General features: G+C 38.1%; 1 protein-coding gene across 1 annotated transcript; it reads right to left on the bottom strand.

Moving 5' to 3' along the window:
- Window positions 1-727: 727 nt before the first annotated feature.
- Window positions 728-25,802, bottom strand: bms1 (BMS1 ribosome biogenesis factor). The gene is given in 25 exon segments (XM_052103077.1): window positions 728-1,381; window positions 3,565-3,726; window positions 4,274-4,449; window positions 4,796-4,943; window positions 7,424-7,546; window positions 7,679-7,737; window positions 8,700-8,880; window positions 9,055-9,243; window positions 12,120-12,320; window positions 12,405-12,484; window positions 12,591-12,672; window positions 18,108-18,262; window positions 18,379-18,480; window positions 18,828-19,095; window positions 19,097-19,287; window positions 19,320-19,465; window positions 19,823-19,962; window positions 20,143-20,336; window positions 20,573-20,694; window positions 20,809-20,951; window positions 21,034-21,222; window positions 22,918-22,997; window positions 23,524-23,714; window positions 25,077-25,253; window positions 25,666-25,802. Coding segments are annotated over 24 exon segments (3,720 nt in total). The 5' UTR covers window positions 25,247-25,253; window positions 25,666-25,802; the 3' UTR covers window positions 728-1,153.

Here is a 25,802-nt window from a genome sequence, read left to right as displayed (position 1 = left end):
AATCAGTCCTCCTTTCCTGTTTAATAACTTAGGCAATCGCACGATCATGCAGAACATTGTTTTTAAATCCATAGGGATCTCTTTCTCAATGGTGATAGCGGCAGTGATGATCTCGCGCTTCACTTTCAAATTACGTCACTTAATGCGCGATTGCGTCACTCAGGGCCAGTTATGGGGCTTTTCCAATGCATGGTACAACTTTTCTGCATATCGCCGCACCGTTTTGTGCTCCGTTCTACATAACACAGCCACTAATTTTTGCTTATAGCAGCACGTTTCGAGACTGACCAACCGGCCCGCTCGGTTCTCCCAATGGTCATTGATTATCTCTGTAACTGCTGATCTCCTGTGATTTTCACACAAAACAGTTTCTAGAATTTACTCTGAATGGTGCCAATAACAAAAAACATCAAGTGAACGGCAGTTCTGTGGATGGAAACATCTTGTTGGAGCGAGTTCAACATAGAATGGACAGACTGGTTTCAAAATGACAAAGTCTACGGTAACTCGGATAACTGCTCTGTATATTTGTGGTGAGAAGAATATCATCTCAGAATGCTATTCTGAGATGCAGGTTGGCGCTCTATTGGTGGCACGAGGGGAACCTAGACAATATTAGCCAGGTGGTTTTAATTTTGTGGCTGATCGGTGTATAGTCCGTTGTATTTTTTTATTTGCATTGCATTAATTATTGTCTGTGACCCTATCAGAACCACTGCTTTCGAATTCATAGCTGATGCCATTGCATTTTCACAAGTACTGGACCGTCATACGAAGACAACAACATGATTTTCTTCCCTTTTTTCCAGGCACGTGTTGATTTTTATTGAAAACAAGCATGATAAAACAAATTCAAGCCATTTCATGTGCTTGGCAAATGTCAATAAGAAATGGCATTTCTTCTTATAAAATGCTCTCAGGTTCATCAAGCATTAAACAGGCAGTTCTAATATTGTTTAAGGGGAGATTGTATCTTTTTAGGACTTTTCAGATCTCATGCAGTCAGGCTCTTGAGGCAGAGTAGAAAGAGCAGCTGGTGTGGGAATGGAGTATGTGGTATATTTCAGACATATTAACTAACAGTGTAACAGACTCATATCCAGTGAGCCTGGAGCCATAGTCTCTAAGAATCAAGAAGGAGATGGGGAGGGGATCAATCACCCTTGGATGCTCCTTTCAGACTGGATTTAAGTTTCTTCTTTTCTTTCTGTCCCATAGCACGGTATATCTTCTTTCTCTCTTCCTTCTGCCTCTTCTGCTTTTCTGCCTCCTGTTTCTCTTTCTGCTTCATGAATTCTTTGTGTTTGGCACGCTGTTCTGCATGAGCCTTCTTATTCTTGTATGCGTAGACTGAGCTTAGAGCACCGAGCAATGCTGCCACCTGGTGGAAGATGAATAAAATGAGGAATGAGCCCTGCAACATTTTTGATCAAGATCATAGACATTGGTATTAATGTGTCAAAAAAAAAAATTAAACTTGATGTTCAATGAGGACCCATAAATGATCACTTTTTGGAGCTTAACGGTTAAATGGCTACTGACAAAAAGATAGCAGGTTCTATTCAAGTGGGGAGTAACCATTAAACTCGAGCTCTATGGGCTCTTAACCTTTGGGTGCTTTGAGCAACACATCCGGGTTGTCACAATACCAAAATTGCAGTAGTCAATACAAATACCAGTGAGATTTCTCGACACTCAATTTCCATACTGCCACAAAAACAAATGTTATCGAACACAATATTTTATTTAAAAAGATAATTTAAAAAGTTTAATGCGTTATTACTATTAATACAGCATAAACACTAGTTGGAAGGTCATTACAATGACACACACAAAACAGCGTTTGTGTTAGTGATAAGATTATGGAGAAATTAACTCAACACTAATTGATGTACAAAAGCCCAGATGGTACTTGTGATAGCAATCAAGTATTTTACAGCCTCTGTAAGGCACAATTTAGTTTCTAGAGAAGCACGTGAAGTCTATTTTCTGTACGAAAATACAGAATGAGCCATATTTGTCTGCAAATCATGTGGAGTTCAAAGCGGCTCTTGATGCCCTGACACAAATCATGAATGCGGCTTCACAATTGCTGTAGCTAAGCGGATAGCCACAGTCTACCGGCAGATTAATATTGTGGATGATGAGAGTTTAAGAGATTTAATGTCTATTGCAATGAATATGCCACCTATGGGAAAAATTATTAAATTAGTCAGCGAGCAACATTTGACTTAGGGACTTTAATGTTACTTTGAATTGGTGATATTTTAGTTCATTTTTAACTTTATACTGTGGAAGGCTTTGTTTGGAAAATGTTAATAAAGCATCATATTGTAACTTGTTTTGTTGTCTTCCCTAAGAAGGACATAAAGGCATATTGACAGGAAAGGTAGTATGTATTGTCACATTTCACCACTTTCAAAATCTGCGATTAATCACGATTAACTATAAATTAACTTGAAATTATGCAAATAATAGTAATTAAAAATTTTAAATCAACTGACAGCACTAATATTTTGAGTTAAATTGTTTGTTGCATTCACAGATTTTTGTTGCATTTAAAGCTTGTTTTAAGTGTTTAGGCCTAAAGTAACTCTTTCAATTGATTGTAATAATGAAAATTACAAAAAAACAAAAAAAAACACAATTTGGACAAGTTAGCTTCAGAATAGGTGACAATCTGAAAGGCGATTAGATTGCATCCCTGAGTAAATATAAATATTAAGAAATAACACAAAGGACTTCCTCTTGTAGTCTTTATGTACTTTAAGTTAAGTAAATATTGCTTCAAATTAAGCAATTATTCAAGTAAACCGTTAGTAATAGAATACAAAGCAATACATTAAGACCAGTGAGTGATTTTCGCTTTATCTAGTCATTGTTTGATTAATATTAAGAACATTACACACACACTGGCTGGTCTATTAGGCTGCATTTACACTGCAAGGCCTAATACACAGATCCAACATTTTGCTACCGCATTACTACGAGGCGAAAGTGCTCTCAAAAGCAGCCACCTGTCAGTCAGACAACATTCGGTACCAACTTGAGCTGTTACTCGGTACTACCAACACTGTAATGATTTGGTAGTATCGACTTGGTAGTGAAGTACTGTTACTTTTGTCATCCGAACAAACAAGTAATGGTAACTGAATAAAAACTAACCTTTTAATTGTAAAGATTAATTCAACAGCCTCCAAAAGGAATGATTAAATACTATATATTTGATTAAACGATGGTGAAAAAAATCATTAAATTCTCATGTCAATTGCTAACAAATCTTGAAACAAGGAGTAGGAAAAGAAATTGATAAAAAATGTAACCCCTGTCATCTTTCTGGCAGGACGATTTCAAGGGAATTGGTTAAGAAATTGGCCAGCAAGCTGTCTGTGGTATGTGCCAGGGACAGGGATTAAAGAAATATGATATTTTGCCGCCAACACCCTTGAGGCTTCCTTGATGGATTAACTTTAGACTAATAGTGTATATTAAAAGCGTCTGTGTGTAATGACAGTGAAAAAGATCTGTGAGTCACAAAGCCACAGCATATGTGATAGCTCTCACCTTTTTCTCATGGGGCTCTCTTATGACAGCTGGTCTCTTCAGGTCCCGTGGGGTTTTGCCCTTGGGCTGTTGCTGTTTGGGTTTACTCTTGAAGGGCAGGGCCTTCTGCAGCTCCTTGGGAATGTGAAGGGGGTTGAAGTGTCGAACTTGTCTCATCACCGGCTGCAAGGATACAAGGACATTGTGGAAGATGAGGATAATACACAGAACGCCCCAAAAAACTCTGAACTAACTCTCGTTATTGATTTTGGTTTGTTTCATGGTAGCTAAACCTCAGCGTTCTAAATGACAATGTAATGTGTAAAGCTATGGACTATCCAAGGATATGCAAAATTCCACTATTCATTTGATTCCTTGAATGACTAGTTCACTAATCGTTTTTAAGGAAGCCTTATATAAATAGACTGGTCTCTGGTTCACTTGACCCTGATCAGACATGTTTCTTAGGGAGAATTTACATAACATACATTAAAAAACTAGACAGCGCATTACAGAATGAGAGAGGATGCAATGTCGAGACGTGTTTTTAAATGGACCATTTAACACAGTATTTTAAAGATACAATGCTTAAAGTGGGGTGCTCAAAAAAAGAAAATAATAATAATGTGCAATTTGCAACACAATGGCCAAAGATCTGTATGGCTGTAGTGTATGGTGCTTTAAAGCGGATGATTTGAAAGACAACTTTTTCAATATGGTTTTATCTTACCTTGTACAAGGAGTCCTGATTGGGTTTGTTGCGGATACCCAGGTCGTGTTTAAGCTGTCCAAGTGTCCTCATACCTGCCCATGTGTCCTTCTGTCCAACCGGCATTAGCAGGGACGTCACTGGATTATAGAGCTGAGGAACTGAGACGGGATACCAGGAACGCAGGAACACAATATCTAAAAGACAATTATATAAACGATCATCATCTGGTAATGATGCAGTAGGCCTAATAAGCTTGTGATCCACAAACTGCATCACTGCAAGATTTTTTAAATGCCCATTTCTTCAGAGAGTATCATAATAATCAGTAACAGTATTCCTCCATTGTAACAAGATGTTTGTTTATGTCCAATGGGCTTTCTTGGGAGTCATTACATTCACAGACTTTTCTAATAAATAAAAGCACACTGAATTTATTCCCAGAGCACAAATCATTAAAACACAAATTCAAATAAATAAACACTAGAAAAAACAAAAGCATGCACAAAAATATTTATAAAGATAGAAACATGTCAGACTCACCACTCATCAGCAGTCTGTCCTCAAACGTGGCTCTGTAGGCACCTGTCGGTGTGCGCAAGGCTTTCTTTATCTGCCCTTTAACGCCACTGACTGTGCGGATGGATGCGCCCTCAAACTTCGCTACCTCCAGAACGGTGTTAAACATTCCCTTAGAGTCAGACAAAGACAGAATTAAAACCAAAGCTGAGAGGATCCAATTATTCAGAGAGTATGAACCAGGGTTGGAAATTAACTTTTCCATTAGGGAGCTATATTTGCCCCCTGGAATTGATTTCCATGGGCATTTTTTCCCTTTGTTCCCTTTTTTCCCAATTTTTTTCTAACCTTACAAAATGACTTTATGTTGCTTCATTCAATTCAATAATTTAATTCAATTCAATTTGAATAATGATATACTGTTAGTTGTTTGCCATTAACGAAATCAACATCAACTAATATTTGAAGTGCTGGGTATTGGCATTGATTTCCCAATTTAATTTGATTCAATTACATTCCTATATTAATTTGGTTCAATATAAATTCCACTTGAAATATGTTAGTTACAACAGGCATTTTTCAATAATTACATATTGTCTGAAGTCCTTTATGCCAATGAAATAAAAACAAGACACAATGTATATATCAATCACAGCATTTAGTCAGAGATATTATTTACACCGCAAAAGTGGTTAATGTTCTGAATAAATATTGTTAATAATGTTTTATTTAACCTTAGGGTTAATTTAGCATATCCAGATAAGTTAAAGGGATAGTTCAACCAAAAATGAAAATTCTCATTTACTGACCCTCGTGCCATCCCAGATGTGTACGGCTTTCTTTCTTCTGCTGAACACAAAGATTTTTAGAAGAATATATCAGCTCTGTAGGTCCATAAAATGCAAGTGAATGGTGGCCAGAACTTTGAAGGTACAAAAACAATAAAGGCAGCATAAAATTAATCCATACGACTCCAGTGGTTAAATCTATATCTTCAAAAGCGATATGATAGGTGTGATATGATAGGTGTGGGTGAGAAACAGATCAATATTTAAGTCCGACTTTACTATAAATTCTCCTCCCTGCCCAGTGGTGCCGATATGCATGAAGCATGCAAATCGCCAAAAACAAAAGAATGTGGAAATGAAATTGGAGGTTTATAGTAAAAAAAATAACTTGATAAGTAATGTTTCTCACACACGTCTTTCATAATGCTTCTGAAGACATGGATTTAACCACTGGAGTCTTATTGATCATTTTTATGCTAGGATTACTACGCTTTTTGGAGCTTCAAAGTTCTGGCCATCATTCACTTGATTTGTAAGGACCAACAGAGCTGAAATAATCTTTTGAAATCTTTGTGTTCAATGAAGAAAGTCACATCTGGGATTTAGTTATAACAAACATTATAGTTTGTGATTTCTCATTCCTGATTTACTTACTAAATATATAACATCCATCCCTTCTGCACTTTAGGGCTCTAGAAGGTGAGGAGGATTTTCAGACAGATGGCAGCTTTAAGGCCGATTTATACTTCTGTGTCGAGCCTATGGTGTATGCTCCACGTACTGGCCAACGCATTGGTTTGGATTTTATAGTTCTAAGTTGGTGTGTCATTTTATAAGTACACAGCCAAAATGCTATCGGTCTGAGACAAAAATGCATACATTTTTTAAATAACTGTACATTTAATAAATAAACAAAGGCAATGGAATGGTATTCATGTATTTAAAAGTATTCATTAAAGTATTGAAAAATTTTAACAATGTAGTATTTCGGTACATATTATTTATTATACATGTTGCCTGCCATGCAGAGAGACAATAAATCAGGCATAGACTGTATGATTGCTTTTTACTCGCTTAATAATGTGACATACTTGATGCACAGTGCTGTAAAAAATGAATCAAATGAATCAATAACTGCTGTCTTGACCAAAACACAATAGGTTGTTGTTTTAAAGCTTAAACTCTTTACTATGTATTTAGGCAAAATAACAAACTCTTAACAGGTCCTTTTTTAATCTACTGACAAATATGAAATGTTCCTTTTCATAACTTATGAATATAATTATTTCAACCTTACAGTCAAACATATGGTCAAAACATCATACAGTATCAATACAATAAATACAGCAGATGCTCTCGAAAAAATTAAAGAGGTTCAATCTGTGCCGAAGCAATGCACAGTTAAATTTTTGAAGAGGTGCACGTCAGGCTATGCTCCATGACCGCCGGCGTAGGTTCGATGCAGAAGTATAAATCGGCCTCAAATGAGATATGATGGGCTGATGAGCAGGGAAGTACAGCACAGGGAGCAATAGTGTTACCGCAGGGGCATGACAGCGAACTGATGTGGAGCGAGAAGCAAATTGTTTATTAGTGCGGATTAATGGTGCGAGGATCCACCACTGACTTGGCAACATCTGCACGATGGATAGCACGCTACAAATCATTTTCAGTGAAAATTCAAATAAAGATTGCGAAGCATGTTTTTGTAACTATATTTTGTTAAAGTTTTTACCCCCATATTTTTGTCAATTTCAGTGGCATTTTTGCCCCGAGAACCCGTTACTTTCCAACCCTGGTAAGAACAGCATATTTCTGAAGTTCCCCAGTGTGCTGTGCAAAAAATTCCTGCAGGACTCCCTACCTGGATAAAGCAGGTGTTCTTAAATATTTTATAAGGGTATCCAATCAGTTTGAGCTTCTTCACAATAGAAACTGATTTATCCAGGTCCAGAATCACTCCTGTGGCTGCGATGCGAAAATTGGCCTGAGGGGAAAAAAGGCAGGATGAGTCAGAGAAAAAGGAAGTCTTTCATCCAACTGCAGTTAAAAGACATGAAACTCAGACAAAAGCTGTAAACGAGATCGCTAGTGCTCTCATCATATGCTGGTACCTTACCTGCACACCTGAGACAGTCTGCACAGCCAAGAAGCCTGTACCCTGGGGTGTTATTGGTCCTGTAGAACAATAGAAAAGTCGTGTGTTCACAAGATGAGAAGAGAGGAGTGAGAGAAAGAGAGAACCAGTAAATGAATGGGAAGTTACCTCAGCTATAGTACATTTCTTTAAAAAATAAATAAATAAATAAATAAATAGTACATAGTTATTTTTTTTTTTAAGCATTTAAAAATCCCATGGTTTTTGTCGTAAATATTATTAGATATTTTTGATAACCTATTTCCGTACATAGAATTAACCTAGCATGAAAAGAAGTTAGTTTTGAACACATCAAATGCCCTTAAAGTTGTGATTTTGGGACATTCCAGGTCTTGACTTTCTCGTCTGTATTGAAATTAATTGAATTCATTTGATTCACAATTTTACGCAAATTTGAATGCATTCATTAAGCTCAGCCATCCAACCCTCTTTCTAATTTACTGTTATGAGACAAAAAAAAATTATATTCTTTAATATATTATATCTTTAATTTATGGGAAATATAAGTTAATATAACTTTTGGTCCCAAACTATCTAGCCTCTATTGAGCGGTAGCTTAATTTAAGGATACACTTGCAATCCTGTTTTCTGTGCTTGCCTAGCTTTTCAATTATTATATATATATATATATATATATATATATATATATATATATAAAAAACCCAATTATAATCTATCTACTTTTGATGTTAATTTAACGTTTACATCTAAGAATGAACAAAAATCACACAAAAAGTGGGTTTAAACTGTATATAGACATGGACCAAATTTTGGTAACACTGTTGCAGAAATTGTAAACCTAAAAAAAAAAATGGAAAGAAAAGAAAAAACCTAATATTTATTTTGACCCCCAGAGGCTGATGAAAAACATTTTTAACAACTTTTTGAAGGTTAAGCACCTCCTCACACGGACCATTTATTTGGAGAGAAAAAAGAAAAAAGGCCTACGCTTGAACCAAGGTAAAGCTAATAAAGCTCTCACCCCAGATGGTGGCGCCACAGTGCATGTGTTCCGGTGTGTACTTAAGCAGGCGCTGACGCCCATTATGGTCCTCGATGTAGTAGAGGGGGATGGTTTGAAAACGCCTCCAGCCCAAAGATAGAATGAGAGGGTCACGAGTTTTCAGGATACGATTGTGCCAACGGTGTTTCTTCAAACGCATCTGTGTAGAGGAGATAAAGAAAGGGGCAGAATTATTTAATGTGTTTGGCCTTGTAATGACATTTGAGTTACATCAGGTGCTCTTGACAACTAAAATGTTATCAACTCAGGAATAATCTGACGTCTTCTTGGGAGACATGAAAATACACATTCAAATAAGTCCCTAATGACTTACCTGCAAGTAGCCTACATTGCCCTCACTCGCTCCCAAACCGCCAAGAATGACGGGATAGTGGGGGTCAAAGTTAGTGACAAACTCGCAAGGTAAAGTAGGGATTTCCACACGCACGTACATGCCTGGCCTAAAGCCCTCATACTGAACCCGAACTTCATCATCCATGTCTTCAAACTCTTGCCTATTTAGCTGCAGAGAAATATATAGGTGAGACAGTAAACATAACATTAGCAATACATTCATACACAATGCACACTCAACATAGCCATTTCAGGTCTGTCTTTGTGAAATTCAATCCTCAACCTTCTATAAAAATAACAGGCTATTTGTGTAATGATCCATACAAATATGTCTCATTTCTGTACAACTAATGGCACAAAACAGAATTGCTTAATTTTTTGATCCACCCAACTGTCGTAGAGTCGTTTCAGTTTTAGGGACAATTTAATTTTCAATAAATCAAATCATACTTAATTGTTTACAGTTATCTCTCCTTTAAAATGTAGGCTGACATGTGTGTTCTGCCAAAACAGGCATATGATATATGCTATAGGCATATAATATGCATATGATAATATATTTGCCATATCAACAACATCTTGCTGGCCATGTCTATGGTTATAAATCAAAGTTTGCACTTCATGTTTAAGGACGTGGTTTGTGTTGACTAACGTAAGTGCGTACACAAAAGATATTTACTCACATTATAGAGTTTTTTTTTACTGTTACAATTATCACATACCAAAATAAAATATATTTTATACCTGCTTGACTCCCAAAAGTGTTTAGGGTCATTAAAGACCCTAGATATGTAATAGTTTCTGTTTTTGTTTAGTTATTTTGCAGTTCCATAAATCAGATTTGTATGATTTCATATAAATTTAAGATCACTATCACATAATATAGGATATATTGTACTGTATATCACATTGATTTTCTATGCAACAATTAATTTTCAACAATGGTGAATACAATATGCATGTCCACATACATATTATACATGCTATTTGTTCCTCAAGTGGTGCAGATGTGTCAGTGATGGACTTTATATTTGACATTGCTATTTGAAGAAGCATTGCAAAAGTAAACTATAGCAAGTGTACCACATGAACAGCATGGTTTGACTATGGTCCTTTAGGTGTACTACTGAAATTATGCATGTGTGTCTACTCGGACTGAAAGTACCTGAGAAAATACATAAATGTAGCTTATATATCATGTGTAGCTCAATAAGTGTTTGAATAGCATCTCATGAAATTTCATTGTGGAATTAATAAATTATGTTCTATATTTGTTGCATCTCTTTGAGAAATGAAAAATCAAAATATATCAGATGTATTCTACTCTATTATTTTCTAATTGTCTTGAAAATCTGAAACTCTCAGGGCATTTTGTAAATCCATTTATGATAGATTTACAGTCAGGTCCATAAATATTGGGACATCGACACAATTCTAATCTTTTTGGCTCTATACACCACCACAATGGATTTGAAATGAAATGAACAAGATGTGCTTTAACTGCAGACTTTCAGCTTTAATTTGAGGGTATTTACAAATCAGGTGAACGGTGTAGGAATTACAACAGTTTGTATATGTGCCTCCCACTTTTTAAGGGACCAAAAGTAATGGGACAGATTAACAATCATAACTCAAACTTTCACTTTTTAATACTTGGTTGCAAATCCTTTGCAGTCAATTACAGCCTGAAGTCTGGAACGCATAGACATCACCAGACGCTGGGTTTCATCCCTGGTGATGCTCTGCCAGGCCTCTACTGCAGAGTACTGTCTTCAGTTCCTGCTTGTTCTTGGGGCATTTTCCCTACAGTTTTGTCTTCAGCAAGTGAAATGCATGCTCAATCGGATTCAGGTCAGGTGACTGACTTGGCCATTGCATAACATTCCACTTCTTTCCCTTAAAAAACTCTTTGGTTGCTTTCACAGTATGCTTCTGGTCATTGTCCATCTGTACTGTGAAGCGCCGTCCAATGAGCTCTGAAGCATTTGGCTGAATATGAGCAGATAATATTGCCCGAAACACTTCAGAATTCATCCTGCAGCTTTTGTCAGCAGTCACATCATCAATAAATACAAGAGAACCAGTTCCATTGGCAGCCATACATGCCCATGCCATGACACTACCACCAACATGCTTCACTTCATGAGCAGTTCCTTTCTTTCTCCATACTCTTCTCTTCCCATCACTCTGGTACAAGATGATCTTTGTTTCATCTGTCCATAGGATGTTGTTCCAGAACTGTGAAGGCCTTTTTAGATGTTGTTTGGCAAACTCTAATCTGGCCTTCCTGTTTTTGAGGCTCACCAATGTTTTACATCTTGTGGTGAACCCTCTGTATTCACTCTGGTGAAGTCTTCTCTTGATTGTTGACTTTGACACACCTACCTCCTGGAGAGTGTTCTTGATCTGGCCAACTGTTGTGAAGGGTGTTTTCTTCACCAGGGAAAGAATTCTTCGGTCATCCACCAGAGTTGTTTTCCGTGGTCTTCCGGGTCTTTTGGTGTTGCTGAGCTCACCGGTGCGTTCTTTCTTTTTAAGAATGTTCCAAACAGTTGATTTGGCCACAACTAATTTTTTTACTAAAAAAAATTTAAAGTTTTTGCTATCTCTCTGATGGGGGTTTGTTTTGATTTTTCAGCCTAATGATGCCTTACTTCACTGATAGTGACAGCTCTTTGGATCTCATATTGAGAGTTGACAGCAACAGATTCCAAATGCAAATAGCACACTTGAAATGAACTCTGGACCTTTTATCTGCTCCTTGTAAATGGGATAATGAGGGAATAACACACACCTGGCCATGGAACAGCTGAGCAGCCAATTGTCCCATTACTTTTGGTCGCTTAAAAAGTGGGAGGCACATATACAAACTGTTGTGATTCCTACACCGTTCACCTGATTTGGATGTAAATACCCCCAAATTAAAGCTGAAAGTCTGCAGTTAAAGCACATCTTGTTCGTTTCCTTCCTCTAGGGAGCATCCTAGAGATTAAACTGTTTGTATTTGCTGGGCCAAGCATAAATGACTACACTATGACCTCTGACCTCAGCCTGTTTCTGCATCTCCTCCTTCAGGTCATCAAAGTATGTTGCATCTTCATCATCATATTCTGCATTGAACCTCTCCTTCAGCCGCCTCTTCTTTTCCAACCGCTTGTTCTTTAGAGCTTCAAAATCATCCACTTTCACAAGGGGAGCCTCCTCCTCCTCTTCTTCATCATCATCCATTTCATCATCATTCCCATCCTGAAACCACACCACAAAATAATTAAATTAATATGCAAGATGCAGATCAGACGACTACATTTCAAACAGTTTTCTATTTATTACCTCAGTTCGGTCTTTGTTTCCAGTCTTCGCTTTGTGAACTTGCCCCGTTTCCAAATCTTCAAAATCTCCATAGAGTTCACCTAGAAAGACATGACAGATAAAATAAGGAAAAGAAGTTGCCACATCTGAGCTTTTCAAAAGCAATGAGTGGCTGATTATGTCTGGTGCTGATGTTAGTTTACTTACCATCTTCCTTCAGCAGTGTTGCAGCATCTTTGTCCCCCTCCCATTTTCCAGTCACAAAACAGTCCCTGATTGAGGCTAGCATCTGAAAACAACCAGTTCTTACTTAGGAAATTATAATGGACATAGACAAAAATGACACATTTACATGCAATATACAGAGCATTCAGAAAGTATTTGGACCCCTTTTTTCACATTTTGTTATATTGCAGCCTTATGCTAAAATGGTTTAAATTAAATATAAAAAAAAACTCCATACCTCATAATGACAAAGCAAAAACCAGATTTTTGATAACTTTGCAAATTTTACATTTACAAATACATTTTACAAATATTCAGATCCTTAACACAGTTGAAGCACCCTAGTCTTTTTGGGTATGATGCGACAAGCTTTGCACACCTGGATTTGGGGATTTTGGAAGACAAGATGGTAACATTTACATGCGACAAATACCAAGTACTCGTGTTGCAGTGAGGGAAATAGGAAGGCAGCAATTGACAAAGTAGAGAAGAGACAAGAAGATGACACAAATCAAAACAAAAAAGAAAATCATTTGTTGTGATTATAGGTGTTAAAGTGTAGTTTGTACGCATTTACTGGGTGGGCACATACTGTAGTTGATGGTTCAGGGTGTGTGTATATATATAGCAATGAAAACACAACAGAAAAATAAATACAAAATTATAATAATCTGATGGACTGCCCAACATCCCAGTGAGCCAGGCCCCACGGGGAATAGGTCACAAGATGATGCTGCTGCCAGGCCCAGGGCACACCCATCATCCCCATCCCCACCAGATGCCCCCACCCCAACCATCTGAACGTTGCACTTACACTGTTATTTTGTATTTTACTGAGGATACTTTTTTTGTTCATTTGTGAGTACTCATTACATACTAATGTAATGCATTAAAAGAAGCGAGTTGTGCAATATGGAATTTGTCCAGCCAGGGCAGAAGATCAAGGGGGAAAAGGTGGGGGCACACAGGGCCCCCTCCACAGCACCTCACAATGAGGTGATCCACCCCTGTACCCAAAGAGGGCCCATCCCACCACAGCCCATCAGAGGGAAAAAAGCAAGGTCAAAAGATTTGCTTAATGAGCATTAAGGCAATAGGATAATAATAATGATGAGGTATAATAATAACAATGATGGTCACAGCCGCAACCTCCATAATAATAATTATATTGAAAACATTAATAATAATTAAGGAAGTGAACAAACACAGGAACAAATAAATAAATATCCAGGCAATATAAGATTTTGGGGATTAGAAATATATATTTTTATCTTTAAATTGGATTGTCATCAAATATCTTAGGTGGATTAAGTGTATTATCTGTTATGTAAATTTTACTTCTGATGATTGATTTAATGTGTAATATTATTATTGTTTTATATATTGAACAAAACACAAATTAACAAGACATAACAGCTTGTACAAGGGACCAGTGAAATACACACACATATATACATACATATACATATATATATACACACATACACTCACCTAAAGGATTATTAGGAACACCTGTTCAATTTCTCATTAATGCATTTATCTAATCAACCAATCACATGGCAGTTGCTTCAATGCATTTAGGGGTGTGGTCCTGGTCAAGACAATCTCCTGAACTCCAAACTGAATGTCAGAATGGGAAAGAAAGGTGATTTAAGCAATTTTGAGCGTGGCATGGTTGTTGGTGCCAGGCGGGCCGGTCTGAGTATTTCACAATCTGCTCAGTTACTGGGATTTTCACGCACAACCATTTCTAGGGTTTACAAAGAATGGTGTGAAAAGGGAAAAACATCCAGTATCGCGGCAGTCCTGTGGGCTGAAAATGCCTTGTTGATGCTAGAGGTCAGAGGAGAATGGGCCGACTGATTCAAGCTGATAGAAGAGCAACTTTGACTGAAATAACCACTCGTTACAACCGAGGTATGCAGCAAAGCATTTGTGAAGCCACAACACGCACAACCTTGAGGCGGATGGGCTACAACAGCAGAAGACCCCACCGGGTACCATTCATCTCCACTACAAATAGGAAAAAGAGGCTACAATTTGCAAGAGCTCACCAAAATTGGACAGTTGAAGACTGGAAAAATGTTGCCTGGTCTGATGAGTCTCGATTTCTGTTGAGACATTCAGATGGTAGAGTCAGAATTTGGCGTAAACAGAATGAGAACATGGATCAATCATGCCTTGTTACCACTGTGCAGGCTGGTGGTGGTGGTGTATGTTTTCTTGGCACACTTTAGGCCCCTTAGTGCCAATTGGGCATCGTTTAAATGCCACGGCCTACCTGAACATTGTTTCTGACCATGTCCATCCCTTTATGGCCACCATGTACCCATCCTCTGATGGCTACTTCCAGCAGGATAATGCACCATGTCGAATCATTTCAAATTGGTTTCTTGAACATGACAATGAGTTCACTGTACTAAAATGGCCCCCACAGTCACCAGATATCAACCCAATAGAGCATCTTTGGGATGTGGTGGAACGGGAGCTTCGTGCCCTGGATGTGCATCCCACAAATCTCCATCAACTGCAAGATGCTATCCTATCAATACGGGCCAACATTTCTAAAGAATGCTTTCAGCACCTTGTTGAATCAATGCCACGTAGAATTAAGGCAGTTCTGAAGGCGAAAGAGGGTCAAACACAGTATTAGCATGGTGTTCCTAATAATCCTTTAGGTGAGTGTGTGTGTGTATATACACACACACACACACACACACACACACACACACACACACACACACACACACACACATAACAAAACACAAAAAAGAAGAAAAAAAACTTATAGGTGTATAGATATAGTAGTGTCTAAATGTGTTGTGATAAGTTTAAGGTCTAGGTTAATTTAATGTCATATAATAGTATTCATTATTATTATTAATACAAAAAACAATCTGGTGATGTTGGTGAGATAAAGATATAGATTTAAACTTTGATATGGAACAATCAGTTATAATAATAATAGTTGTAGTAGTATTAGTATAATACTAGTAATAATAATAACAATAATAGTAGTAGTAGTGGTAGCAGTAATAATAATAATAAAAACACTAATAGCAGTAAGTAGTAGTGATAATAATAATATAATCTCAGCTTTATGAAATTGAAGACTAGTCAATAAAATGATTGCCGATATATGAAACTCTCTAGGTCTGGGAGCCGCTCCACCACCGCCGGCGAGCACATCCAACAGAACCGCCTGACAGACACCAACCTCAACTCTAATGGACTGCCCAACATTAAAGGGGTATTTGAATTGTTTGAACGTTTTTTTTATGTATGATTTCTTCCAGTTGGTCTTGGGAGTTCCTCATGAGTAATGAAATATCGAGGCACCATCTAGAAGGTTGTGTGTGCAGTTCTATGTTTAGAGTTACAGATACAGGTGTGTGGTCACTGATTATAATTGGGTGTATTGTAGTGTCTGTTACATATGTCGTTAACGTATTGCTTATAAGGAAGAATTATATTCGGTAAAATGATTGCTGTAGGGGAGAAATGTATGAATATTCTCTCAATGTTGGATTTAACAATCTCCAAGGCCGAAGTCATTCGTGAATTGTTCTATTATATCTGCGGAGTGCCAGATCCTGTGATTACATTTATTGCCTGTGGGGTCTATATTTGGTCTCCACCGATTATAATATTTGATGTTTCATTCAATAGTGAAATATGGAATGAAAAAAGCAAGGGTCATCATTATTGGGTCCGTAAATGTAATTATGATGCTTGCGGTTATATATAGTTGCACTGATAATGACATACCACCCCTCGGGGTCTGTGGTGATTGAAAGTAGATTAAATAAATGTTGGCAAGACACTGAACCCCAAGTTGCTCCCAATGGTAGGCTAGCGCCTTGCATGGCAGCTCTGCCACCATTGGTGTATGAATGTGTGTGTGAATGGGTGATTGGGACACAGTGTAAAGCGCTTTGGTAACCTCTGAGGTTAGAAAAAAGCGCTATATAAGTGCAGACCATTTAACATGATTGTTGTGTTTTCACCTCCGGGTCTGCAGTCTCACATTACTCAAAGCATCTCAGTGATCTCCGCTCCCCTGGGGATTTTCTGGCATTCTTCCCTGCAGATCCTCTCAAGCTCTGTGAGGTTGGATGAGGACCGTCAATGGATAACAATTTGACTGTGTGCTTGGTGTCATTCCATGGGAACCCTGACTGATTCCATGGGAACGCTGATCATTACAACCTTCAGCTGTTAGCAGCACCTGCCTCTTGTTTGTTCACTCTGCTCTTGGGTCTTGTCTCATGCTCCCTGCCACTACCACCCACATGTTTCACAGTTGGGATGGTATTGTGCAGGTGATGAGTGTTGCATGGTTTCCTCCAGACATGATGCTTGGAATTGAGGCCAAACAGTTCAATCTTCGTTTCATCAGACCAGAAAATCTTGTTTCTCACAGTCTGAGAGTCCTTTAGGTGCTTTTTCATGTGTCTTGCACTGAGGAGAGGCTTCCGTCTGGCTACTCTGCCATAAAGCCCAGATTGGAGGAGTGTTGCAGTGATGGTTGTCCTTTTGCAAGTTTCTCCCATCTCCACACACATGATCTCTGGAGCTCAACCAGAGTGACCATCAGGTTCTTGGGTCACCCCTTTATAAAGTCCTTCTCTCCTGATGTTTCAGTTTGGCCAGGCAGCCAGCTCTAGAAAGAGTCCTTGTTGTTCCAAACTTCTTCAGCTTAAGAATTATGGAGGACACTATGCTCTTAGGAACCTTCAATGCAGTCAAACAAACTTTTTGTAGCCTTCCCAAAATCTGTGCCTTGACACAATCCTGTATCTGGGCTCTGCAGGCTGATCCTTTGACCTTATGGCTTGGTTTTGCTCTGATATGCATTTTCAACTGTGAGACCTTGTATAGACAGGTGTGTGCTTTTTCAAATAATGTCCAATCAATTGAATTTGCCACAGGTGGTCCCAATCAAAGTGTAGAAAGTGTGTTTTTTGCATTGTCGTTATGGGGTATGAAATGTAGAATGATGTGAAAAACAAATATAATTTAAAGCATTTTAGTATAAGGCTGCAACATAAAATGTGAAGAGTCTGAATACTTTCTGAATGCACTGTATAAATAAACATGCACAATGGGTTTCCAAATGTCTGAGATCATGTCAACTAAACTTGGAAATAAAAACAGTTTTAGGATTTTGAAAACTTTAAAACAAAAGACAAGTTATGCCATTAAATGAACAAGAAATATTTAAGATATGTTAACTTCATTGTACAAAAAGCCAGATTTCCAAACATGATGCCCTGTGGAACATTATCAAATCATGCTGGGTGATTTGATAAAAAAAAAAAACTTGTCCATAACAGTTCAAATGCATGCTGTTAAATCTTGTATTGAATCCAGTATATTCCTTTAATAATATAATTTTTTATTAATTTTTTTTTTATATATTTCAATGAGGAAAAATGCTAGTGTCTCAGACATTTCAACTCCATTATAAATGTACTCAGTTTTTACACTGCCTCCCACCTCATCCTGGTCCCAGTCATGGCTGCTGTCTGGCTCAAAGCGAGAGCAGTCCATCGCATCCGCACGTACTTTCTTACTCTTTTCTGGTCGACTGACTCTAAATAAACCACCTAGTTCTTGTTCCTCATTCTTAGAATCCTCTTCCTCCTCCACCACTGAGGAACAAATGCATATCAGAGTCATTACAAGGCAGACACTCATGATCCTGAGTTTTATGCAAATGAAGAAAGACACCTATATGTTGACAGGAGGACTCTTCATGTGTGCTCACCTGTGCCGTAAACTAACTTGCGCAAGTTAGGGGCTGCACGCTGTTGTCTTAAATATGATTCTGTTGCTTTCTGGGCCAACCCTTCCTTCCACCGTAGTGCTCCTGCAAGATACATATTCACATAAAACACATTCAGCATATCCAAAAGGGGATTGCAGACCAGTACATTTCAATAACACAAAAGGGCACCAACTGGAGCCTCGGGAAATTAAGCATGGAAATAAGGCAGCTTAGGGGAGCATTTTAAGAGAGAACAAACAGACTATAAAGCCAGATTTGCTTCATAATTCTCAAATTTAAAAACTCAATGAGGATGAATTAAATCTGTTAATATTGGGAGCTCTGGTGAATCTCCTCCGAACAAATGACAAGCGGTTCTACTGTAAAATGAACAAAGGGACAATTTTTTTTTTCTTAAACAAATAAAAAATGCAAGACCTGCAAAGTACCTGCAGTTTCAGAACCCATCTCTGCCTCATCCATGTCCATCTCCACTTCTTCTTGATGATTCGATGAGACATCTGATTTTACAACATCATTTCCTTCATCCTCCATATCTGAATATTCCACATCATCCTCGTCGTCATCATCATCATCATCTTCCTCCTCTGAGCAGTGACCAGAGTCTGGACCTGAGCCTCTTTTTGCAGACTCCCCTTCCATCTCCTCCTCTTCATCATCATCATCATCCTCCTCCTCCTCCTCCTCCTCCTCCTCCCTCCTCCTCCCTGTCATCATCTTTACTCTTTTCCAGCTCATCTTCACTATCAGCAAATGCTGGCATCTCCATCATGGGCTCCTTCTTAACCGTCTGTTTCTTCACAGGAGGTGCTGCCTCCTTCACTGCTTTCTTCTGCTTTGCTTCTCTCTCTTCATTTTCTGCATCTCCCTCCTCCTCCTCCTCCTCCTCTTCATCACTTTCCTCCTCCTCCTCTCATCACTTTCCTCCTCCTCCTCCTCACTTTCCTCCTCCTCTTCATCATCATCACCCTCTTCATCACCCTCTTCATCAGCAAAGACAGCTTTCCTCCGCTCTCTCTGAGCTTTCTCGTCCCATACACGACTTTCTTCAGGGTTCTGCTTTCCACTGATTAATTCAGAGAACACCTTATAAGAGCATTACCAAACTTCCAGCAAAATGTAACCATAAATGTTTAACTAGGGATGAGCATTTTGACCAGATAAAACAGTGACTTCAAATTGTTATTTTTTTACTCAGCCTGCTTTAGTTCCAAACCTATAAGACTTTCTTTTTTTTCTCAACATAAAAAGAGATGGGGAGAAGAATTGCAATCTCAATCACCATTCACTTACATTGTATGGAGAGAAAAAAAGTCAGTGGGGGCTGACATACTGCCTAACATCTCCTTTTGTGTTACATGGAAGAAAGTCACAATTTTCATTTTTGGGTGAACTTTTCCTTTAGTTGTTTAGCAAATCTCACCCATTTTCCAGTACATCATCAGGCGTCAGTGCAGCCGTGCCTGTGAACAGTGACACTTTGCTGGCCGCCATTTTTGCATCCAAAGTGGCTTGAGTTCCAATAAGAGACTGAACAAGTTCAGTGGTGGGCCGAACCTCATCCTGGGACAGACATTTTTCACCATTAAAACATTTAATGTCATCACATCACAAATAATTTTCTCTCCTGAAACAAGAATGAGGCTTGACACTATTAATCTGCCCGCCCTGTAAACAATGTCTGGTATTAAATCAGCTGTACGTAATGCCATCATAGGGGATATGATGTGACTGAGTTCTGACCTGTTGCTGGTTGGCAAGGCAACCGGGCATATCGATGTAGACAGCATCTTTATCATACACCACTCCCCCTACGCCAGCCATTGGGGCATACAGTAACCGTTCCTTTTCATTTAGCGCTCTCTTCTTAAGTGTCTCTGGTAGAGGGCAGGGGTCTGGGAGGAAGCTAACATCTGACACAGAAAAGTCCCCTACGCCTGCAAAGTGAGTTACACAAAATAAATCCCTGGTGAATGATACAGCAGGGTCAATATTTTTAAATTCAACACGGTTAAGCTAAAAAAATAATTCGTAATGAAAACCCCAATGCATATTGGGAACTATGGTTCAGCAACTACAAGACATTATATTTTACAATAAAACAGTACTGAAATATTTGACTTCACTAGGTTCTGATGCTGATAGATGCAAGTTTTGGCATTGATGAACTCACCAGGAATATGGACCTGGCATTTATTCTTCAAAAATGTCCCACGCAGGTAGCCGTACAGAGAGACTGTTCTGTCACATTTGGGATTTACCCTAATAGCCTCAGGATCAGTAAGATCCTCCATACTGCCCAAAAATGTTATAAAGGAAAAAACAATTGCCAGTTATAAAAGGTAAAGTGCACCATGCAGTACACTTAGCAGGATCATGAATAAAACAATAATACTTCAGTTTATTTACCGGTCAGCCACTACATAGGGGTGAGAAGTCTGCCAGACAAGAGGCCTAAACTTCATCACTGAGATGAACCGCCCAAGGTTTTTCACTTCCTGTGTCTGGTACTCTCCATAAACCATTCCAGACAAGTAAAACAGCTTGGCCCCCTGTGGATGAAAAGGAACACTTAAATATTATATTTTAAGATTTATATTATTTTTGAGTTCTTACACAGGGCTTTGTACGTACCTGGTAAACCTCAGTCCAGAACCGATGTTTGAGGCGTTTCTTTGTTTTTCGCAACACCTTATTGTTCTTGAAAGAGTCCAGATGTGTGAGGACCCCCATGATGCGAGGAAAGCCATGAACTTGGCAAATGTTTAGGAACTCAAAAGTCTCCATTTCAAAGCCAAAACTTGCATCTATCAGCATCAGAACCTAGTGAAGTCAAATATTTCAGTACTGTTTTATTGCAAACTATAATGTCTTGTAGTTACTGAACCATAAGTTATAATTAGAAAGAAAGAGCAGCTATAATATTACTGCCTTTACATATAAAGTGCATTCAGACCCATCATTTTTTTTTCCACATTTTGTTATATTGCAGCCTTATGCTATGACCCCACATGGCAAAAAGTTGGAACAGTATGAAAAATGCTAATATAAACAAAACTTGGTGATTTGTAAATTACAAAATAACCCTTTGCTATATTGTAAGCTCTACAACTACACATTATACATACATTATATTATGTATGTTTTACCCTATGAATTTCATTGTTTTTTGATTGTTCAGTAATTTCAAATCAGATGATTGCAACATGCTACAAAAGGTTGTGACAGTCAAGTGTTTACCAATGTGAAACTTCAACATTTCTTCTAATAACACTTAAGCATTTAGGCACTGGACACAAGTTTAAGTTTAGAAAGTGTAATTTTCTAAACTTTAGCTGCACAATTGTAAAGGGTCTTCATTGCCAGATGAATATTAATAATGCTTAATAATGCACCACACATTCTCAATTGGAGAGAGGTCAGGACTGCAGGCAGGCCAATCTAGCAACCACACTCTGCTTACACAGCCATGCTCTTGTAATCTGGGCAGTATGTGGTTTGAAGTTGTCCTGCTGAAAAATGTAGGGACGTTCCTGGAAAAGACGGTGCAGAATGGCAGTATATGTTGCTCCAAAATGTGTACATATCTGTCTGCATTCATGGTGTTCACACAGATGTGCGAGTTACCCATGCCATGGGCACTGACACACCCCTGGCCCATACAGACACCGGCTTTTGGACCTGATGCTAATTACAGCTTGGATAGTCCTTTTCCTATTTGGCCCGGATAACACGACAGCTGGGTTTTTTTTTTTTTTATTGAAGTGTGGACTTGGACCTAAAAACACAGTTCCACTGTTCTACTTTCCATCTAAGATGAGACCGAGCCCAGGAAGTCCTATAAAATGGAAGTTTGCAACAACCAGGACTCTTCCAAGAGCTGGCCACCCAGCAAAAACTGAGCAATCAGGGGAGAAGGGCCTTGGTAAGAGAGGTGACTAAGAACCCGAGGGTCACTCTGGTTGAGCTCCAGAGATCATGTCTGAAGATGGGAGAAACTTGCAGAAGGACAACCATCACTGCAACCCTCCATCAATCTGGGCTTTATGGCAGAGTAGCCAAATGGAAGACTCTTCTCAGTGCAAGACACATACAAAAGCACCTAAAGGACTCAAGATTCTCCGGTCTGATGAAACAAAGATTTAACTTATTGGCCTCAATTCCACGCATCACATCTGGAGGAAACCAGGCACCACTCACCACCTGCGCAATACTATCCCAAAGGTGAAGCATTCTCCTTTGGGATAGTATTGCATATATTCCTCAAAAAAAGGATATACTGATGTGAAAGAATAAAATATTTAAAGCATTTTAGCAAAAGGTTGCAACATAGGAAATTGAGTAAAAAATGAAGGGGATCTGAATACTTTCTGAATGCACTGTAGCTAGGTTGAGAAACCACATATCTGTTATGGAAAACAATACAGGGTTTATTACTTTATATAAATTATATACTTATGAGTCCCTGTATTAGGCTAATCATTGTCAGTGTTGCAGATGATGCAGGCCTGCTCTCACCAAGTCAGCAACCTTTGCCAAATCAATCATGGTGTTGATGTCATTGTTGCACTCAATGAAGGTAATGCGGCGTTTCTTTCCTAGAAACATTAACAAGGAAAATGTCACCTCACAGCTTACAGATTTTAATTACCGGTAAGAAAAACTTTCTTGCAAAATCTAAACAGGTTTCAAAGGAATATTTCAGGGTTCAATACAAGTTAAGCTCAATCAACAGCATTTGTGGCATAATGTTAATTACCACAAAAATTTACTTACAATGGAAGAGAATGAAGTCAATGTACATAAACATTCAAATACTCACCATTTCAAAATTATAGCCACAATATGTGTGTTAACATGCTTTACGGGAGATAAAATTGCTTACTAACCTTTTAAGTATAAAGTTATAGCTAATTTGACATCTTTGTTGCCATGATGATGAAGTCAACAAACCGTAAAACCCCAAAATGACAATTTAAACAACTTTAACTCTCAAATAACACATGAGTTTTAACAGAAGAATTAACTTGCATTGAACACGGAATATTCCTTTAATGCTCTGTTATCACTAGCAGTCACTATAAATGAACTAGAAAAATGTGGTTTTGTATTATAAAATCTGACCAGATACTATAGTCACAGGTCCACAGATGTCAGAAAGCTTCTGCCGTGTGTAGTTTTTGATCAGACAGCGAATGAGGGTACTTTTGCCCACTTTTGGAGGTCCCATCACAACCACAACAACAGGTGGAGGCTCCAGTGGGGCTCGGTCTACCAGAGGAATATGATGTTTCTTAGTTTTAATGTCTTGAGCTCTAAAAGAAAGACCATCACAGGAGATAAAGCAATGAAAAGGGATCTAATCCTACTTCACTTGTAAATGTAAAATAATGAACAGTGAACAAAAGCTACTGGAACAAAGTGCATTAAATAGGGCTGCCCCCTAATAGTCCACCAAATGTTAGTGGATGAGAAGAGTCTTGGTCACCCGAGTTTTGATTGGTCGCCAAGAAAAAAAACTCCACAGGAAACTAACGAACACCAGTATTACCGCTGGTTGGACGCTAGGTGGTACTATGGGGTAATTTTCGTTAAGCAGTGTTAGGCATAAACAATTAAGCAAGACACCTTGATTTCAAACTCTGAACTTTATTTTAACAAATAATTGAAATGAAACTGGAAAATATTAAGCGCAATTAAAATGTGTTGTTTAGTGTACAGTTGTTAAGGGCAACATCTCTCTGGCAAATAACTTATTTCATCTGTGCATTTTCTATTTTTTTGTCAGGAAAATACACCAAGTGTGTGAATACATTTGTCTTGTTCCCTCCTTCACAATATATATATATATATATATATATATATATATATATATATATATATATATATATATATATATATATATATATATATATAGGAATATCCAATTACATCAGAAAGCAGAGGATCAGTGAATATTCCTGCTTTAGTGATTTTGCATTGAAAATTAAATTAATTTATTTAAAAACAAAAGCTTTTCTGTCACCTGTTCTTAATAATATAATGTGTCTCTTCAAGCGTGTGTCTGTGTCTCTCCAGACAAATAACTTGTAATATTAATTTGATAATAATAATAATAATAATAATTTAATACATTAATGAGAAAACAAGCCAAATATCATCTTGTCATCGTCAAAGGCATCAGCTACTGGCGATCATTCTGATCATCGTCTGTCCCTAATGTGCATTTCTCTCTTTGCTGGTTTTTCTAGCACATTCAGAATCATTACCACTTTTGCCAGTGTTGCTGTGGCTCGCTTCGTGGGTGCACTTGTAAAATGTATATTTTAAAGACTCATTATTACGGTTTAGTAATTCTCTGTAATGTAGAACAGTGTTAACAATGTTACTTATAACATTCTTTCTCAGCCCTGGAACTCAAAACATTTTCTGATGCTCCCCAAAATATATATTTTTATATACAAGTAATTCAATTAATAGCATTAATGTGCGACAACTAGTCAACTAATGGCTTAAATCTTTGGTCAGGTGCAGCCCTAGCATTAAAGCAGTGCACATAATACAGGGATGTGTTTTTAATAATTTATGTCAATGAAATTGGTACAGAAATAATTCATTATTTCAAAATCACACAAAAAATCTTTGAATGTTAAAGACACAGTCCTCTGAACACTGACCTATGGAAGGTCCTTGCCATGCGCACAGCTGACTTGACAGCAAATGCTCGTGGGTTCCTCTTGCGCTCATCTGGCTCTTGTACGGTGCCCTGCTCCTTCTTTCTGTTCTTCTTCTGTGCTTTGGGGCCACTGTGCTTCTGCTGGTGCCGCTTCTGTTCTTTCCTCTCCATCTTCACTCTTGTTAGCAAAGGGGATAAATCAGATTTAGACTTACTCAAATATAACTTACAGTGCTTGTACCCTATTCCTCATTATTCATACGAGTCTTCTTAGAATAACGTATGCAAAGTTAGAGGAACTTCACAATTATCAGTGACCCAAGAAAAACACCTGAATAACTCAAGCTATACACAATGCACTGTCTACATAGCATGTCATCTTAGGACATCCAGCAACAGCATGACATTGCTTTCTGATCATTAAACATGTCTGTGAATGTTAAATCTCACAATTTTGATCTTTCATAGACTAAATCATAGACAGTGTGACTACACTGCATTCATTCAACATTTTGTCATTGCAAGCTGTCTAAATCAACATCAATGCCGTCTGAACTATGCACTCGCAGACATGAATAATATAGACTCACCTTCTGCGTTCACAATTTATTAAAAACCGAAATATATGTGATATCAGACTTTAAGATGTTGGTAACTCATGTTATCATCCCACAGCCACACAGCGTGACTCTCTCGACTGTTTGCACGTGTGGTGCACTTCCGGTTG

This window comes from Xyrauchen texanus, chromosome 33 (assembly GCF_025860055.1).
Source record: "Xyrauchen texanus isolate HMW12.3.18 chromosome 33, RBS_HiC_50CHRs, whole genome shotgun sequence".
Classification (NCBI taxonomy): domain Eukaryota; kingdom Metazoa; phylum Chordata; class Actinopteri; order Cypriniformes; family Catostomidae; genus Xyrauchen; species Xyrauchen texanus.
The sequence above is the reverse complement of the archived record's forward strand: the minus strand, read 5'-3'. Positions and strand labels throughout refer to the sequence as shown.